Source organism: Ruditapes philippinarum, unplaced genomic scaffold (genome assembly GCF_026571515.1).
Source record: "Ruditapes philippinarum isolate M1 unplaced genomic scaffold, ASM2657151v2 ctg4503_1_1_1_1, whole genome shotgun sequence".
NCBI classification, from domain to species: Eukaryota; Metazoa; Mollusca; class Bivalvia; order Venerida; family Veneridae; genus Ruditapes; species Ruditapes philippinarum.
The window spans coordinates 17501-37696 of NW_026862914.1; the positions used below are offsets into that span (position 1 = coordinate 17501).

The 20196-nt window shown below is 32.2% G+C and overlaps 2 protein-coding genes across 3 annotated transcripts in view; one reads left to right on the forward strand and one right to left on the reverse strand.

Moving 5' to 3' along the window:
• The window catches only part of LOC132720604 (monocarboxylate transporter 13-like), a 13567-nt gene extending 4605 nt beyond the window's left edge, over positions 1 to 8962 (forward strand). For both annotated transcript variants that reach the window (XM_060704762.1, XM_060704763.1), the window contains exons 4-9: positions 3558 to 3681; positions 4787 to 5352; positions 6336 to 6441; positions 6821 to 6936; positions 7602 to 7727; positions 8096 to 8962. In XM_060704762.1, the coding sequence (XP_060560745.1) occupies positions 3558 to 3681; positions 4787 to 5352; positions 6336 to 6441; positions 6821 to 6936; positions 7602 to 7727; positions 8096 to 8205 (1148 nt within the window). In that variant the 3' untranslated portion in view covers positions 8206 to 8962. The remainder of the gene's footprint in view (positions 1 to 3557; positions 3682 to 4786; positions 5353 to 6335; positions 6442 to 6820; positions 6937 to 7601; positions 7728 to 8095) is intronic.
• A 4404-nt stretch (positions 8963 to 13366) lies between these two features.
• LOC132720606 (von Willebrand factor D and EGF domain-containing protein-like) lies at positions 13367 to 15991 on the reverse strand. The gene is made up of 4 exons (XM_060704764.1): positions 15716 to 15991; positions 14764 to 14872; positions 13871 to 13985; positions 13367 to 13570 (listed from the first exon to the last, which is right to left on the reverse strand). The coding sequence occupies exons 1-4, from the start codon at positions 15989 to 15991 to the stop codon at positions 13516 to 13518; spliced, it is 555 nt and encodes a 184-aa protein (XP_060560747.1). The 3' UTR covers positions 13367 to 13515.
• Positions 15992 to 20196: the final 4205 nt, after the last annotated feature.

Below are 20196 nucleotides of genomic sequence, written 5' to 3' on the forward strand. Positions count from 1 at the left end.
GTGACATTTTTGTTGAAAACGTATCAGAGTTAAATCGTATACATATACATGTACAGTGCGTTAACTGGAGTGCAGGTTTTAGTTATCCGTACTCCTGAGCATGCCCATTGATTGGCTCATTTTTGCTGGGGTTTACTTATTGTGACGGAAGAGAAAGGGAAGAGACAGAAATATCATATTCAGATGCTCGTTCATTGGTTACTTTTTCCCGGGTTTTCATATCGTGACAACACAGAACGTGTTTTTATGTTTTACTATAATACAAAAAAGAAAGAACATCAAAACACTCGGCAATATGATAAATACTCGGGGGCTACGCCTCCTCGTACAAATCAGATAGCCTCGTGTTTGGATATGCTCTTTCTATTACTTAAACGTTAACGTACGAAAAATAAATCAACAACTTATATAGTTATATACGCTAATAAAAAAGTCCTAAAGGCCCATTATGCCTCATACATGCATTTATTTTTTATTTCTCAAAACTGGATATCTTACGAAAAAAAGATCAACAACTTATATGGTTATACTCTAATAAAAAAAATTAAGGCAGTAGTGCATTTATTTTTAAAAGCTTTTTAAATTTTATTAGACTTTTATAGTATCCAAAAAGTTACTCAATGGCCAATTACTTATTTTTCATCTGTTGCTTTTTTGACAGTAAGTACAGTTTAAGTGAATAAGTATTTTGAATGGAAGTAAAAAATAATACTTTGTTTACATTTTGGATACCTTTATGTCAAATTATTTCACATTTATCGCTTATTTCTTGGATAACAAACATCTAACAATTTTAAAACCATTATTTAAACATAATAAAACTCATGTTTGTCCTTTCTAAAGAAGTAAAATATTGTAAAGGCATAATGTGCCTTTAAACAGCTCTAGTAGCTCCTATATAACTCATTTTCAGCTGTTTAAATCGATTATGTTTTAGAAGCACTTAAAAATTGCAATGTTTTATGATATATATACATTTGAAATATCAATTTACAAAAGGGTACCATGTTTTGGTGCTACTTAGGGATGTTTAAATATTAAAGTGAACATACGTCAGTTCCAAAATAAACAAAACGCGAATCTTGAATATTTAAAGGTCATCCGAATTTCGTTAAATACATGCATTTTACATACATGAAGTTATGTGCAATTAAGAGTTAATGTATACATGAACGAAACACATTTTACTGTACATTAATATGTTTTCTCCTTTAAAGGGACTCCGCAGGTTTTTTTTTAAGACGGGACTGGAGATGAATGTTCCATTTGATGTAGATCCTAGTCAATAACGTGTGTCCAAAATTTCTAATTAATCATTCGCTCACTTTGTTTATCCTGAGTAACAATGCTAATTGTGAAAAAATGAACAAAAATTGAAAAGCGTTGCAACGTTTTTCAATCAAATCGGGCAAAAAACAACACAAAAGTACAATTTTTAAATTATTTCTGAGTATATTTCTTTATTATTATTATTATTATTTTGCATATGTTTCTGTTTTAAAGGCACATTATGCCTCAAAAATTGTTTTTAAGTATGCAGCGATAAATGTGAAATAGTTTGTAATTTAAGTAGCGAAATGTAAACAAAGTAGTATTTTGACTTCCACTCATTATACTAATTCACTATAATTGTACCGATTGCCAAACAGAAACAGATGAAAAAAGACGGTTCAGGTATTTTGCCAATGATTTACTTTTTGGAAACTACAGCAGAACACGAAACATTAAAAGCTTTTGAAATATAAAAATGAATGCATTTCTGGGGCATAATGGGCCTTTAAGATACCAAGCTGATCTATATAAGATATTTAGATTTTATGTTTTACGCTTTTGGATCTCAGTGGAGTTCCTTTAATCTGACATTCCAATCTCGTACATACATGTAGCAGGTATAGACAATTAAATCTTCCTCGCTGTGTGTTATTTAAAGGGAATTTACTGAGTTTTTTAATTGACATGGCGGTACTGCAAATAATGTGTTTTGAGATTAATGTTCGATGGTGCGAGTAAAAATACAATGATTATATTTAAACTGCATACATTTTTGTAACTTTTTTTGCTACAAAATGATCACAATAGTGGTATATGAGAAGCTAGACGATTAACATTAACCAAGCGTGTCGATATGATATAAAAATTTAAAAAAAATGCGCATGACATCAAATAGAAAAAAAGGTACAATGATATTAAAGTTGATAATTTATGTTTCAACGCAACATTTAAAAAGTATCGTATCGTTAATCACGAGCTGTTAATTTTGTTATGCTTTTAAGATCAAAGTACGAAGCCGCCATTAAATTTTATTTTCTGATATTTTTTACATAATAACTGCAACAGTGGTTGACTTTATTTCGAAAGTAGATGTGCTTGATATCATTTAAATAAAAAGAGAAATTGTGCAATTTTTTTCTCTAACCCTGTCTTAAGCATACGAAGTAAACAAAAATTCTTCAAATTTTAAGATTTGCGATGAATAAATAAAAGGGGATGTCGCAAACAGATTAGATTTAAAATATGTATCTTTATAAACTTACACATTTTCGTATAGTTATGGTCTGTCATGTTCTCGCGATAAAGTTCATAAATCAGGACATGTTTTCAGTAAATTATGTCCTTCCGTATTACCCATGGAACAAGCACTACGTCAAAGGTTTGTATTGACGTTACATTCGCATTTTGCTTTTGATCAGATCAATAAATTCTACAATATTCACATTATGTATATTGTTTGTTTGTTTGTTTCATTTTACGCCTTTTCCAACAGTATTTCAGACATATAGGCGGGTTGTTTCCTAACCATCGTTCCTGGAGAGTTACACCAGTACTAGACTACCTTCCTCCGCGCAAAACTACCAAAGCATCTCCCGTGGGATGTATATTGTAAAAGTCAAATGGCCGTTAGATCAGTTGTCACAAGGAAATATCCGTGCCCGAGGATCAAACCAGAGACCCCTCGATTGCAAAGCCGATGCTCTTCTTATTAAGCGAAGATAACACTCAAGATCTTTATACAGCCAACTTGAACGATACAAATCAACAACTTAAAATCTCATGTCATAATTCTAACATAAACATAAAAAGGGAATAGAATAGTACACATGGTCCAAATATTTTCTGTTTTTCACGAATATGTGTTGATATTCATTCTCCCTCAGATGTGTGCTTTTTTCCCGGTCTTGGCTATGGATTGATATCTATCAAACTTCAGATATGTCCTATTTGTGGTGGCTGATTCGGTACACTTTGGTATACTATATCGATCGTCATCGCCTTTTCAGCTTGTCGCTAGCGAAACGCGCCAAAAGGCGCGTTGTCGTGGGGCGTGTTGTCGCGATGTCGCCCTGTCGCTTGGCTTATAAACCAATCCTTCCATTTGAGCCGAGTGACAATGTGACATCGCGACAACATGTCGAACGACTACGCACCGTTAGGCGTGCATCGTTAGCGGCAGGAGGTACAAGACAAAAGTCCGACAACGAGCACAAAAAGCGTTTCAAACCACCATACTTATTGGTTTGTGGATATGCGTTTAAATAATGTGTGTTATTTGTTTACAGGTCTTGGCTATGGATTGATATTTATCCCAGCTGTTGTTGAGGTGACACTGTATTTTAAGAAATATAGAGCTCTTGCTTGCGGTATTGCTGTTGCTGGGGCTGGTGGAGGCGCATTTGTCTTCAGGTATCATTCATGTTTAAAATGATGGTGATAACTTTGATAATAATAATAATAATAATAATAATAATAATAATAATAATAATAATAATAATAATAATAATAATAATAATAATGATAATAAAAATACTAATAATGATGATGATTTTGATGTTGGTGATGATGATGGTGAGGGTGTGATGATGATGATGATGATGATGGTGGTGGTGGTGGTGGTGGTGGTGTTGATGATGATGATGATGATGATGATTATGATGCTGATGATGACGATAATAATAATAATAATAATAATAATAATTATAATAATTATAATAATAATAATGATGTAATAATAATAATAATAATTATAATAATAATAATAATAATAATAATAATAATAATAATAATAATAATAATAATGATAATAATAATAATAATAAAAAAAATAATAATAAAAATAATAATAATAATAATAATAATGTAATAATAATAACAATAATAATAATAATACTTAGTAATAATGATTAAAAGTTATTTATGCTGATGATGATGATGATGATGATGATGATGATGATGGTGAAGAAGATGGAGTTGAAGTCAAAATTTTCGGTGGTGTTGCTGCTGTTGTTGCTACTTAAGATGATGATGATGATGTGGATGCTAATGTAAAGATTTTCGTTATTATCGTTATCCCCATCTATCATCATTATCATTTACAAAATACCTCATATTATTTTTGTTGCATATCGAGTTAACAAAATCTTATATACTACCAGGTCACAGAAGACATTTTTCTATTGAAAATGAAAATATTGTCAAATTTAGCCAACAATAAATAGGGTCATAAAATCAACCCTTGTCTAACAGCTTTTTTCATACCTATCTAAAGTATTTGAGCCGCGTCACGACAAAACCAACGTAATGCGTTTGCGTCTAGCATGGATCCAGACCAGCCTGATCAGGATCCATGTTGTTCGCTATCAGTTTCTCTACTTGTAATAGAGTTGGTAAGCGAACAACATGGATTTTGATAAGACTGCGCGGATGCGCATGCTGGTCTGGATCCATGCGAGTCGCAAACCCATTATGTTGGTTTTGTCATGACACAGCTCATTTTTATTATTATTTTCAGTCCTTTGATAGAAATGCTTCTGGACATGTATGCTTGGCGAGGGACGCTTCTCATTTGTTCCGCGCTGCTACTAAACTGTGTACCATGTGCCTTGATATTCAGAAATAAATTCACTACAGACGAAACTCCAAGAAATTCTAATTATGAAAAGGTGCAATTCAACGATATTTCAGATAAGGAAAATGACTACTCTCAAAAGAATAACTGTGATACGCAGTCTGCTGGTGCAATATCAGAATGTTATAAAGAAAAAGAGATAATAATAGAAAAGGAACGCCAGAGAATGGAAATTGTTATAGAGAAATATGATACTTTCAACACAGTTATTCACGCTAATAAAGAAGAAGAACCTGAAGTTAATGAAAAAATGCTGAAAGACGGGGATAATGTTGAAGATAATGCAAGTACAAAAGTAGGAAGACATCGCTGTTTATCTTTATCGAATTTGACATTATTTAAGATATTACGACAAAGGGAGATGATTCTTTTCTACATCGCACAAATTATGTTTTTCATTGGATTTTATTTCCCTATTATAGGATTACCTGGCATGGCCATTCAATACGGTAATAATTACTTTTTATGTATACTTTCGTTATTGTGTGGCCTTTGATATAGTTACAAGGGCATTTTTTGTTGGTTAAAATAGCATACATATATAATATAAGCATCTACAATTTTGTTTCAATAATATATCAACTGAGCCCATATAGATATATAATTTGATTTTTTGTTTTTGTTTTTTCTTCATATAAGAAGTTTTGTTTCAAGTTACACTATTCTTTTTTTAACTTCAGAAATCTCTGCTGAGATATAAAGGTATATCATTTTAATATAACTATAAGCTAAACATCAGAACAAAGAACAAACTTACAGGACAAGGGGATGGAATTGGGTAAAAATATAAAAAAATGTATGTTTGAATTTTAAATATTTGCACTAATGGTAATAAATTCCACCCCATTTTAGTGAAACTAGGTAATACCAAATTATCATCAAGTATCAAAGATTTTTAAGATTGATGTGTATTTTATATAAATAGACTGAATAAACGACCAACAATACATCTATCAATACGGATATCAAACGTGATCATTTAAGTTTGAAAGCAATTATGATAGATGTCCATTCAGTCATTTTTAGTTTTCATGGCTTTGTGATGAAATGATTGCACCATGTTTAATTTAGTTTGTGCCGCAGGAAAGATTTTTGTTATGTATCTATTATCTAACAATTTATATGCCGGAGTTTTAATTTTATTACCAAAACAACTGTGTTGATGAACATCTATTTTAAGCTATATCGATGTAGATTTGATTTGATTTAAACAATATGCATGTCTTCCATATTTTCAAACAAAATTCCAATACATAAACTACATCCAGGATGTAAGCTTAAAAAGCTCATACGAAACTATCTCCAGGAATGTAGATTTGATTCTTTAAGACAACATATGTTATTAAAGTAATTAGGATAAATTTTACTTTGAAAGTGTTGGGCCATAAATGATTGTAGAATGATTTTTGAACCATTAGTTGTTTTTATAAAGGTATCGACGAGTCAAAAGCGGTTTGGATTATATCGACCATTGGGATATCAACGGTGTGTGGACGTGTTGTTCTTGGATACATGGCCGATAAATCTTTCATGAACAGGTAGGTATTTTCTGGTTCTTTTTATATTAATATTTTAAATTCTCTTGTTCGTGTGTAAAGACTTTGTCCTGAAAATGTTGAGACATGTACAGATTAGCAAACGTTTGTTTTGTCTCGATGAAGTGAGGCTGTCACATGAAGACAGATGCTCATCACTGCAAAACTGGAACAACTGCAAACATTGAAACCGAAATTTTGCATTTGGAATTGAATGTCCAAAAATGTGAAGAAAGAATTGACACGATTGCCATGTATATTGTTGAGGAAAACAAAAAGTCATAAGAATCATTAAATCCTTAATGTATTAGACACTATATTTAATTATGAAACATAATACATGTCATTTCATTTATAATAAGTTGTACTCTCATTGTTTCAGCCTATTCCTGTACAAAGTCGCTCTCCTCACTTCCGGTATTAGTACAGCGTTTGTGCCTTTGTTGTCTAATTTTGCTGCTTTGATAATCTATGCCATCATTTTCGGATTATCTACAGGTAAGACAAGCTACATTTGTCAATAATAGAAAGTTAAGCCAAGACAAAACATATATCAGCTACTAGTATACGGAATTATGAGACCACGGAACGGAAATTGACGATGTGATTTTAGTGTTTTCAGCTTCTAACCGGGATCGAAGCATCAAGGCGGCTTGAATATTGACTATGGTTGCTTATATCTCACCAGTATTTTGATTTAGTTCAAGAAAACATAACAAAGAATGATTGCCTTATTATTATTTCCCTAAAACCTTGCTACAGTGATAAAGTTTTATTAAAATAAGGACAAAGTAAGGTTTAAATAATTCCTGATATAATTTTGAATTAATTACACAACCATTTATTAGTTATTTAATTTAGAACTCAGTTGGCACTTATTTCAAATATATCATTCCGATGAAAATAAATACATTTCTAAAAGACAACACTTGTAAATGTTAACAAAGGCGTTCATTGTCGATTCTTCTTACAACGTTACGAAATATGGGTCAAAATTGTTTATGTTTGAGAAACCAAACTATGTATACTTTTGATATTTAGTGTATTAGTTGCTTGTTATTTAGACTGTTGTTTCATCTGCGTTTATATTTAGTAAATATATACATGTATATACTTGAAGAATTTTCAATAGAACGAAAAAAGTAATATGTGATATTTTGTAGCGGTGATGCTGTCCCAGACAACAGTTGTCCTTGTAGAAATCGTTGGAATAGAAAGAATGGCCGATGCAATGGGTCTTAACAATATGTTTTGTGGAATAGGCGCTTTGATAGGTCCTCCAGCTCTAGGTTAGTATAAAAATATAAGTGATTTAATTTTTGCAACCAAGACATTGTCATAAAAATAAAGCATAGTTCTTTCTTGATGAACTGGTATGTTTGATTTTTTTTATTATATAAATATTAATTAATATAAATACGATCTTATGCTTGAGAGCAGATGTACACTTTTATGGACACATATGTAAATCATATGGAGACCAATCTGAAAAAGGGGACTTTTTATCAGACACTTATACTTTTGTCTGAATCTAAAACTATTTTTAGAGTTAATAAGATTCTGGAGCTTTTTATTAAAGTAAAAACTTACCTCTCAGACTATTTTGTATGCATGTATTCAATTCGCTCAAACTTATTTTATCATTTGTATATTGTAGGTGTTCTTTACGACCAAACCGGAAGTTACACGCCTCCATTTGTCGTGTCTGGAATAGGAATAGCTTTTGGTGGTGTTCTGCTATTTCTTATGCCATGTTGTCCAAAGTAGCGACACATTATATTTTTATATTGCTTTAATGATTATTTGCTTGAGGTATCGATGATTTTAGATATTGGCACACCAAATCAAATTTCAATGACAAATTCTCTTAAGCCTAAAATATTTCGTTGATTATGCAATTGAGGCAAAGTGTTTTTAAGAAACTTATTCTTGTTTTGTTAAAATATTTCTACAACTGTCGCAAAGAACGGGAATATGATAATGTGTTTTGTGTTTATTTTTTGATCCGCCGGCTTGTAACTGAATTTTTGTATGCGGGCTTATGTTGACATGATTTTCATCTATTTCGCGATTTAAACGTGCAGTGCATCCCTCACGCCCGCTAGCACCGGTTTGAGCGGTACTCAATTCTCAAAACTTAATAATGCTGGCATCAATGATCCAGAAAGACCAGAAAAATATAACAACTCAAATAAATAAAAGTTTAAAGAATGAATAAGAGTTGTATTAATTCCAGCGTAGTGAAGATTGCTACGACAATAATTTACGTAAATCATACTTTACTTATTAGCAACTATCATTAAAATAAATAAATGTTCAGTTATATTCTGTTATTCTCATTGTATAAGCCTACACACTATATTGATCTCAGCTTTTATATGACATATCAGTCGCATTCACTTTAAATTATATTAATAATAAATTAGATATAACACCTTTATTATTATAATGATCTTGTTTTTGTATGTATTTTGTGGTTCTTTGTTTTTGTTTGAATTGTTTGTGACTTTTTTTTATTTTTGCAATCGACTATAAACTATATAATAAAACATGTTAAAATTAAATTGTTTTTTACTCTTATACCTATACAGGCCTTTAGTTTAAACTACTCGTATAATAAATACATGTTAGAAACATTGCTTCTTCCTACTACTACTACTAACACTACAACAACAACAACAACAACAACAAAAACAACAAAATAAAATCATTACATTCTATAACATGAAATCATAACATTCTATGAAGGATATGAATACAACTTTTCCATGATGATGTAATGTTCTGAACGAAGATACGAAAATTATACAATATGCAATTTAAATTAAGGCATTGCTGTAAATGAATGCAGAGAACATCTTACAACTTCGTGGATACTCTATTTTGATTTTTTGTACTGTTACATGTTTTTACTCATTAATCAATCTTATAAATTCTGAGAAATATAGCTAGTCACGTTCATTCTTTTCACTTATATTATCAATTATCAAGTTGAATGTTCAATTAAAAAAGAACTATCAATTCTGAAGGAGTAAAGCATTCGAGTCTAAAATACTTGTATAAAAACATGACAGAAGGAAAATGAGACTGGCCAATTTCTAACATGCTAAAATTTTAATTAAAAAAAGTTCGTGCTATGTGTAACGCCCTTTACCTTAAGTAAGAAATTTCTAAAGCTTAATTAGGAGAAACAAAAATATTATAAGAAGTTGAGATATAAACGTCTGGAAACAAAGTGATCCCTTGAAAACATAAATCACAACAAAATTACAAGAGAATTGCAGACTCGGTTTGATTGAGTCTGTACATGACGGATAATGAATATGTGCAACATCCTTCACGCCCCCTAGCACCGGCTTGAGCGGTACTCAATTTTCAACACTTAAAGTCTTAATTATGATTTCTAAGTCCTAATATGAAGCTTCAAAAACTAAAACCTACTTTGAACTTTGTAACTTCGAATTAGGTTTTTATTTTGTTTATTTCATTTCTCCTTATAAGTTTTTAAAACTTCTAATTCAAAGTCCTAATTAGTTTTTAGACATTAAGACGTCATGCAAACACAGTATTGCGGCTTTACTGGTGGACAAAGACATCTGGTGTCCCTCGAACCTGAGTAGAACCACCGATGTTCCGAAAGATCGCCGGATATCTTTCAAGCGTAGTCGCATACTGCTTTAAACGCAAAGGGCATTTAAAGTGAATTGGTCTATGGTGGAGAATATGTAATACCATGAATATCTGTGTTCATAGTAATCAGTATCATGTATGATACCAAACCATAAAATAGTTATATATGATTTATATATCAATGTCATAAATGTCATAATAAATCATGTAGAACTAGATAAACATATTTTATTCAAGAAATATTTTATAAGTTTTATAAGAATATCCAAATTTTGCATTTCTATTGAACTATTTTTTTGAAAATGTGCCCATTGAAGATCAAACCACTTAAAAAGGCATTGTTCATCTTTAGTCGGCAGATGGATTGGGACATTCCTTAAAGTTAATAAATGTATACATTTATCTTTGTAATGATCTGATGAAATATGTTAAGTTGTTTGCATGATTATAATATGATATTTACATTATTACTATGTGCATGTAAAATTTGTTGTATGTAACGATGAACTGTAAATGTTCAAGTTAGATTCAAATAAAATTTCTGTTCTGTTCTGTTCTGTACAAACATTAACTCAATGTTTATTGTAATTAAGTACCACTAGCTATGTTAATTTTATCATTTATATTCATCTTGCGACAATTAACGATAGTGTTGCAACATTTATCGGCAATGGAAAATCGTGCTACATTTAACGTTACCATTGCCATTATTATTAATATTATTAATATTAATATTATTGATAATAATAATAATAATAATAATAATATTTTTATTATTATTATTCATATGAATGTCCATACTAAATAACTATGAACTCTATCGACATTTTATTCAAGATTTGTGTATTTTGTATAAGAATATCATATTGATACATACATGTATCTCTAGTTTAATAATTATTATATTTTAAATACTTATCGAAATTGTGCCCATTGTAGACCAAACCACTTTAAAGATAGGTTAAAGCTAGTAAGTACGAATACAAAGAAAGTTTTAATAAGGTTTTTGTTATCTCGCCTCTTTAGGAGTTTCAAATTCCTTATAAGGTTTTTGTGACTCAGGTTAAAAGTAAAAAGAACTTATTAGGCTTTTAAACTAAGACTAATAAATAAAAGTACTAACTAATTATTACGAGTGAAACAGTTTTTAAAAACACCAGATGTATCCCTACCAAAAAACCCTCTGATAACGTCATTTTACTAGAGATGACCACATACGTGCATCATTGCATCGAGGACATATTGTAAGGAACGTGACCGTGCGACCACATACACGCATCACCGGATTCCCCTTCTCTCACGAGAAAGGGACAAATATTTGTCCGCCCTTTTATTAAATGGTAGACTTTAAAAAACATGCCATTTCATTATTGTTATTGATAAGGAGGCTATTTTGATTTGGTTTATAATCAACAATAGTAATGCAAACCAAAAGAGGTATCCGTTTTCGTCCTTTTCAGTTCGCTATGAAAATTTCAGAAGATCGTATGTAATTTCTTGGACAATCTTGAGTTTACAATTTTATCTTCTTTTCATTCCATGTTTATGACAGAAATATTGCAATTTTGCAAAACACGAACGTTTCTAAAACGTTTTATATGTATTAAATATGGGGGATTTATTTCACACTTTGTTTGCAAATAATAACCTAGGGGCATTTTCACCATAGATACCTTTACTAGGTATTTATATATCACAACAGCAGGTGTCGAGTGCTCTGTGACAGCCATAAAAAGTTGACACGTACCTCACTTCAGTGTTGTTATATTTTCTGGTCCTTCAGGATCATTGAGTCCAGCAAGTGTTGAGAATTGAGTACCGCTCAAGCGTGAGGGATGTTGTTCTTTTTTCATTATCCCCTATGTACAGACTCAATCAAACCGAGTCTGCAATTATTTTGTAATTGTTGCCGCTTTTAATGCTTCTGAGGGATTAGTTTTTACCAGATATTTATCCTTCTTATTATAGAAAAGGTTATGTTAGGTCTGCAAGATGAAAATAGATTGAGGAGCTGACAATTCTGACAGTCCATTTTTGCAACGTTAATCTTAACCTGCTGAATGTGTACGCTTTAAGTTTTTTAGAACTGACTATCAATATGGGTCAATATCAAAAAATATTTATAGAAATTTCTAAAGTTAGTCAGTCATAAGTGCACGACCGGTTCAGTTTGGACGGATGTGCATATCTTTATACTGGTAAATTCATTCCGGTTCCAGCAGTGTAAAGATGCAGTGTTGTTAACAGTATAATTTCCAGTATAAAATCCGCTGTTTAATGTTATTCTAATGTTCCATTTAAAATGAAATATTGTTAAACAAGCAATAATATACAAATATGGACTTTTTAGCTGTTGAATATGATGTGATATGTACTGAAAAAATTAATATTGACCGAGGCGATAGCCGAGGTCAATATTAATTTTTCAGTACATATCACATCATATTCAACAGCTAAAAAGTACATATCTGTTTTATTATATAATTTATAAATAGCTTTTATATGGCTTATCAAATCTGCCATTGCATATGACGGAAATCATTATTTTTCAGCTTGTCTACTGTTTCAATAATTTGGCCCTTTCCATTGGCATGCTAATCCCTATTTTTCTTAAAAATGAAAAACGGTAACTAAAATAGACTAATTTGACTCTGATGTACACCCAACTCAACATTTTTTTCAGAATAATAACAACAAACTTGGCGTTACGTCATGTCAAAGTCTCGTGTCTTTTAGGGATTTCCAGAAAATCTATTTTTAGAAGAATAACCGGTGAATATACTCTGAAAATCTATTTTTAGGAAAAAAACAGTGAATATACTCTGATATTGACCTGTTATTTTTTACAAAAAGTTGCTTGTTAGCCAATCAGGGAAAGGCATTTCAAAGCTATTTATAGATTATATAATAATATACAAATATAGACTTTGAAATATGATTTTTTTTCCAAAACGGCTTAAAATAAGGTTTATATTTATATGCAGGGATTGACAAATATACAGTTTTTTTTTGAATTACAAGGCATTTTGAGCTCTACACCCCTAATGTTTGTGGGTCATATTTGAATCGACAGCTTTTTTAGTATTCATTTGTTAGAGATTTAGTAAATAATGCATGAAATAAGTGATTTGTGTTTATAGTTACGGTAAGTAACGTAACGGTTAATCATGAAAGGGGCGCCGCAATATGCAGACGCGATTGAATATCAATGCAAGTTTGTATGCGAACTAATTGTAGATAGAGCTATTATTTGTTTTGGGTGTTTGGGAAACCGATGTGGAATATAAAGTAAAAAGCGCACAAATTTGTGTTTATTTATCATACATTATTGATAAACATGACACTTTAAGGCTTGTAAAATTGCTAAAACAAAAACAAAAAGCAAAATTCAACAATTATTGTCTTTGAAAGTATATTATTTCTGTAAATATCAAATTGTAATAGAGGCTATCTAATTTCAGCCACCAATTTAATCTTCTGGATTGGCGTTCGTCCTCTTTTACTGCAAAAGGAAAGATATTATCAGTGAAAGATTTTCTTTGGTTTCTAAACAAATATTTTACAATTTATACATGCAAACATGTTTCTTGCATAAAAACTTTGAACGAAGGTCTACATTAACGGAGAAGAAAACATGCGTTAACGGACGGATTCTTGTGACTATGCTACAATACACATTGTTCATTAATATTCTAGAAGATCTAAAAACAGTAATTAGGACAAATGATATGATTCAATTTTTCTTCTTCTTTTCATGACAACCACCTTATCATTAAAACATATGTACTTGTTAAATGTATACCTTAAGTAACACATCACAGCTATAACTGAAAGGAGTATGAAGACAAATGCTCCTAAAACTGCTCCTATTATCCACAATGTTTCATTTTCTTCAGTTGCGACTGGTGTTAGGCAATCTGTAATGATTTTGCACAATACAAGCTACAATATACATGAAAACTGTATTTAAGGGGGTACATAAGTAACTTTTTTCTGTTTTCTATACTTTTTGAGAGGCCATCTCCTGTTAAGGCACAAAAAAGCTCTGCAATTGAGTACGGACCCTGGGCATGGCACGATTTATGAGAGTTAACTTCCGTAAAATTCATGCATAGTAAAATGTAGAAGCTTCAAAGATAAATGTTTAGTTGAGAGGTCACATTACAACAGATAATGATCACTAAAACGTACAGTAACCTGTGAATATAATGGATGAGGCACGAGTAGCCCTGACAATGGCAATTTGTGTCAAACAAAGGGTCTGTCGTTCAAGCTGTCACTGCCAACAAGGGCCGCATGCATCCTTGTACCCTTCCTTGCCGTCCCTGCCTACATTGAAGTTTTTATTTATATTCTGCTGACTCACTGTGCCTCTAAACGACTTGCACAGACCGAACAAATGTTACACAGTAAATGATTTTTAAGGAAATCAAAATTAAGATAGAAGCAAACAAATGAGTAGAAGTATAAAAGGTATAAAAATTAGCATAATTTCAGCATAAAAGTAAATTTTGAATAGTGGTGACCTTCTTTGCTTTGACAGAAGTTTGTGCCGCGGTTATCACCGAGTGTAAGTGGTAATTACTTTTTTTTACACTGCTTTACATATTCAAACATTACTTCAATTTTTAAACGGTTTACATTAGTAACCACGCAACAGTTATCTTTTTATCAGGGGAAATCGGTAATTTTTACCTGGCCCATTCTCCCAATGTGAATAACCAAAGCTGCTTGTCTTGCAAATCTGACAGCCGACTTTATCGCCGGGATGAAAGCATTTACCACCTTTCATGCAAAATCCAGTCTGAAAAAAAATACAATATAAGTTGCTGTTTAGCATTAAATAATAAAGATATTCAAATATAAAATAGCAATACTTTATACGAGATTTAGAAATTGACCTTTTTATTTTTTTGCTTTTTTATATTGGTTGGGTTTTAGGTTGCACCAACACATTAAAGGTCATATGGCGACAGTCAAGCTTTACTGATGAAGGAAGACCTCAGGTGTTCTTCCTTTTATTTCTTTAGGCACGAACAGGCACCTGAGTAGAACCACCGACGTTCCGTTGGCTAGGTTGAGAGCGTCTTTACATGAAATAATCAAAGGTCTGTGACGGGATTCGAACCCACAACAATGAGGGGCAATTGGTTTGAAATAAAAGACCATAACCATTCGACCACGGACGTCCATTGTATTCACCTAAGGAAGAGTACCAACATTTTTAATTGATAGATCTCTCAATAATGTTGCAAAGATATTTTGAGGATAATTTGAAGAGTTGAAAAACTTTTATATGTTTCCTTAAAAAGTAGAACAGTGTGTGGTCGTCATAGTTTCAGATACAGATGTATGACACTATGTTAGTACTGGTGTTGTAAAATTGATAAATTATGTGTTTTGTGGTAGGATATTGCAAGGGTTAAAACAATTCTTTATTAAATAACATTGATCAGATATCATTAATTGCTAAGATGCAGATCTGACTATACAAAGCTTCGGTGGAGAGTGTTTCATTATTTGCTGAAGACATAAAAGAAGTAACTGTTACTGTAAAAGATTCAAGAAGTAGCCGTTGGTGTTTGTATTGATTAGTGTCTTTTTCTCTCATGTTCTGAATTCAAAACAAAGTCTGTATAATACATACTTTTGTAGTGCAGACTATTTTCCCATTTACTTTAGAACAATCGACGCATTGTGAATCAAATATAACAATACTGTCTTCGTCGCTGTATCCATTGCCGTCATTGCTTACAGATACACGGAACCCTCGAGATACAAAATCACCTGCAAGGTCAGCATTCTTGGAGCGTTTTACTCTTCCATTACTCAGAGGACAATATACCTCAAAGAGTGATTCAAAATACCCAGACGTTTCGACTGTTTCTGCCACTTCCACGTTGTTGTATCTGTCAATCTGCATTTGATACGATTAAAACCTTTACCCTTTTATCATAACAATTAAACAATTTTTCTTATGATAAATTTAATCATAAAGCCTCAAGATACTTACATTGCATTTTAAATTATGGAAGAGATAGATAAGTTGTATATTATATCTTTATATTTGAAAAGATTGAATATTACAATGGCGATTGCACAATAATTGATAATGACAAGTGTTTAGGATAAAATATGAAAACAGCCTTAAATAGATAATTACTGTTCCACTTCCGTTATGAATTGAACATAATCGATAATTTCTGAAAGAAATTCATAAATATTTATGTAGGTCTTAGTGGTCATTATTTATTCAGGTGACATTTATTATTAAATCGAAAGCAAATATCAAAAATTGAAAATTGTTTTGAAATTAACATGAACACCAAACATCAAAGACGTCAAAAGACATAAAAAACAACAAAAAACCCCCACAAAACAGGCAACATCTCCTTAGGGTGATTATACAGTAATCAAGTTGGAATACTGGAACCATCCAACAATAATATTATGCTGAACGGTATTCAAGGATCGAAAATATAACATTTTTGATTATATGTATGGGGCGAGATAAATTAACCCTATTCTAAACCTACAAAATGACGCCGTGCACAATTCTCAAATTTCTAGTCAAACTAAATAATAAATTCTAAGAAAACGTACCATTACAACAATTTAATGTTTATTTAGTTTTAATATTGATGATTTTAATATCCACAAGACCATAATGATACATATGTTTGACATTATATCGTTAAAATGTTGATTTACATGTTTTTCCCTTATAATTATGTCTGTGGTGTAAAAAGAAGAATTATGTTATGATTATGAATTGAATTTCAGAATACAGAAGTAATTGGGAACAAATAATATGCAATATCATTTAATTCATGTTGTTTATATTTTGATAAAAAAGAATCAAAACTCAAAATTGTGTAAAACACAATATGTACATATCTTTCTACAAGCGTAAACAATAATAATACCATTACAAAGTATACAAATACTTACGTAAAAGGTTTAAGTTTACATTTAAGTGACTTGGTCTCAGCAAAATTGCGGCCGATCACAGAAGTTTCAGCACATTTCCTTTCATTCAAATCACATTTGCCTTTATCCGGGATTCCAAGCATAACTGGTGGTTTTGTACCGTTTATCGAGCAATCAAAACTAGTAAATGGTATATCGTAGAAGCAGGTTCCTGCAGCAAAAAGAAGCATACAAACTAGTCCTTTGCAATCTCTTATTCTTGGTTCTGCTTATTTCTTAATGTTAATCTTATAAAAATTGCACCATTCTATACAGTTTGTTTTCCATATAATTATGTTAAAGAAAATAATAGTATTATATACCATTTACAAGTACAAACTTTATTTCTAGCTAGCCAACTTATAAATTGTAATTCAACATTAACATTAATTCATAGCTACTGATACATCCCGCAGCGTATGGATGTGTACCGTCAGTGCATTTCCGATGACAAGAACATTTATTCGGGATGGAATTAGATTTATATCGCTAAGTAGTTCTAGTGATAAAGAAAGGAAAGAAATCCGGTATTGCTAGAAGTATTTGGTACTCTAAAACATGCATGGTAACCGTTGAATAGAATGCAACAGCTAGTTGATTCATAGAAAATAAAGTTTATATCATGTGTTAATGCCGAAAAAACCCTTATAATTGTAAACGCTAATTTGAAAAGAAATAGGATACATGTCGAACTACACGTTTGATTTATAGATGAGTTGGCTGCAATATTATTCATCTTCTGAATACCATCTGTTGCTTGCAGAACAACTGAATTATGATTCCTACCACTTTCTTACCATTGCGAAATTTAACCAAAAAAAAAAAAAAAAAAGAAAAGAGTGTGCGATATGTAGCGGCGATGTGAGTGACATTAAGCGACAATTGTGCAGTATTTACCGATAACTGCTACCTTAACAGCGTTGCTTCACAAAACGAACGCATGCACGGACAAGGGCAAAACTGAATCATCACACTCTTATGTTGTCTTGCAAAACATATTTTACCTTTGCTTTAAGATAATTGATAGTTAGAACAAACTGAACTTACTAATATAATAAGCAACCGGTTCTGCTCAATAAAGTTTTAATACTGCAAGTCAAGTGTTTGGAGTATAAATTATATACAACGCTTAACCCTTTACCACATATATACGCGAAACAACGCACTTTTGACCCCCCCCCCCTTTTTAGGCCTCAAAGAGTGAAAACATGTCCTATTTGGGCCCCAAACATAAGTTTTCGTTTGAGAAATGTTGCTTAAAAAATTGAGCACTTTTTCGGCGCCGCCCCCCATCCAAAAGATACATCCGGGGGTTGCCAGAAGGGGGATGTGCCCCCTTCTGTTAGGGGGGTTTGAAGGGGGGCGGAGTCCCCCTCATCGCCAAGAAAATTTTGGACTTGTGAGAGGCTAGAAATGACCCCAGGTCGATCATAATGTAACGTTTAACCAACGCTGAAAAGCCTTTCACTCTATCTCAATCCCTTGAGCAGTTGCAGCACTTTGAAATAAATTTTGATGAAAAAAATCGAGGCAAAATAGTGATTTTTGGCAATTTTGAGATGTCCCCTCGTTGCCATGGTAACAGGAAATTTAAGACTGAGCATGTCGTTACAAAGACAATGGTCCAGTCAACATTTGTGCCAAGTTTGATTAGTATTGAAGCATTTTTCATAGTTTCATAGCAGTTTGAACTTGTAACAGGAGGCTTTTCAGTGAAAACGGCCATTTTTCACAATATGCTCATGGGGGAAAGGGTTAACTAAAAAAATTGCAAATGTTACAAAACAACAATTTTTCACCAAAATTAGGTGAAATACGACATGTTAACATGGAAAAACTAGCTTTTAGGTGATTCCAAAGTTTTTCATCATTTTTTGTTAACCCTTTACCACATATATACGCGAAACAACGCACTTTTGACCCCCCCCCCTTTTTTAGGCCTCAAAGAGTGAAAACATGTCCTATTTGGGCCCCAAACATAAGTTTTCGTTTGAGAAATGTTGCTTAAAAAATTGAGCACTTTTTCGGCGCCGCCCCCCATCCAAAAGATACATCCGGGGGTTGCCAGAAGGGGGATGTGCCCCCTTCTGTTAGGGGGGTTTGAAGGGGGGCGGAGTCCCCCTCATCGCCAAGAAAATTTTGGACTTGTGAGAGGCTAGAAATGACCCTAGGTCGATCATAATGTAACGTTTAACCAACGCTGAAAAGCCTTTGACTCTATCTCAATCCCTTGAGCAGTTGCAGCACTTTGAAATAAATTTTGATGGAAAAAATCGAGGCAAAATAGTGATTTTTGGCAATTTTGAGATGTCCCCTCGTTGCCATGGTAACAGGAAATTTAAGACTGAGCATGTCGTTACAAAGACAATGGTCCAGTCAACATTTGTGCCAAGTTTGATTAGTATTGAAGCATTTTTCATAGTTTCATAGCAGTTTGAACTTGTAACAGGAGGCTTTTCAGTGAAAACGGCCATTTTTCACAATATGCTCATGGGGGAAAGGGTTAAAGAATATTGAACAAATCTCTTCCCTTAATAACTTTATTCCAAAATTCTCGAATGAACTTTCTGTTCAATTGAATAACACCAAACTTCTGTTACTCAATTTAAGATTTAATAATGTAATTATCTTAAGTTTCGGAGAAGAACTACATTGTACATAAGATTTTATATCTTTCGTTGTAATCCATTTCAACATTGTATATATTGAACGAATGTATATTATGTATTGTGTATGATTATGAATAAAATATGTTCAAACTGGAAAATAATACGAGGGACGGTCAGAAAATATCCGAACTTTTCATGCTCCTCTCTTTCCACGTGCAGCTATATACACACATTATATATTGGTGAAAACTACATTTATTCGCCAATAACGTGGTCAGTTTTTTTCAATAATTATTATAGTTGTGTATACACAGTATCTTGCCCTCTGATATATGATATGTGTTTCGTCTATCATGGACTCTTTGTTAGAGGGACAACGCTATGTAATAAAGTTTCTGGTTGCAGAAGGTGAAAAGCCATGCCACATCTTTCAGAGGCTTAAAAAAGATTTTCTAAAAAATGTGTATCACTTTCAACCTTCTACAACTGGGTTTCTCAGTTTCGTGAAGGCAGAACAAGTGTTTGTGACAGGCCTAGGACTTGGCGGCCA

Excerpts from the sequence above, each read along its gene's own strand:
- LOC132720606 (XM_060704764.1), bottom strand. The coding sequence starts at position 15,991 with ATGCAGATTGACAGATACAACAACGTGGAAGTGGCAGAAACAGTCGAA. Across the intron at positions 13,986-14,763 it reads ACATTGGGAGAATGGGCCAG|ATTGCCTAACACCAGTCGCA; the intron begins GTAAAAATTACC and ends AAATCATTACAG. Across the intron at positions 13,571-13,870 it reads GCTGTGATGTGTTACTTAAG|TAAAAGAGGACGAACGCCAA; the intron begins GTATACATTTAA and ends TTCCTTTTGCAG.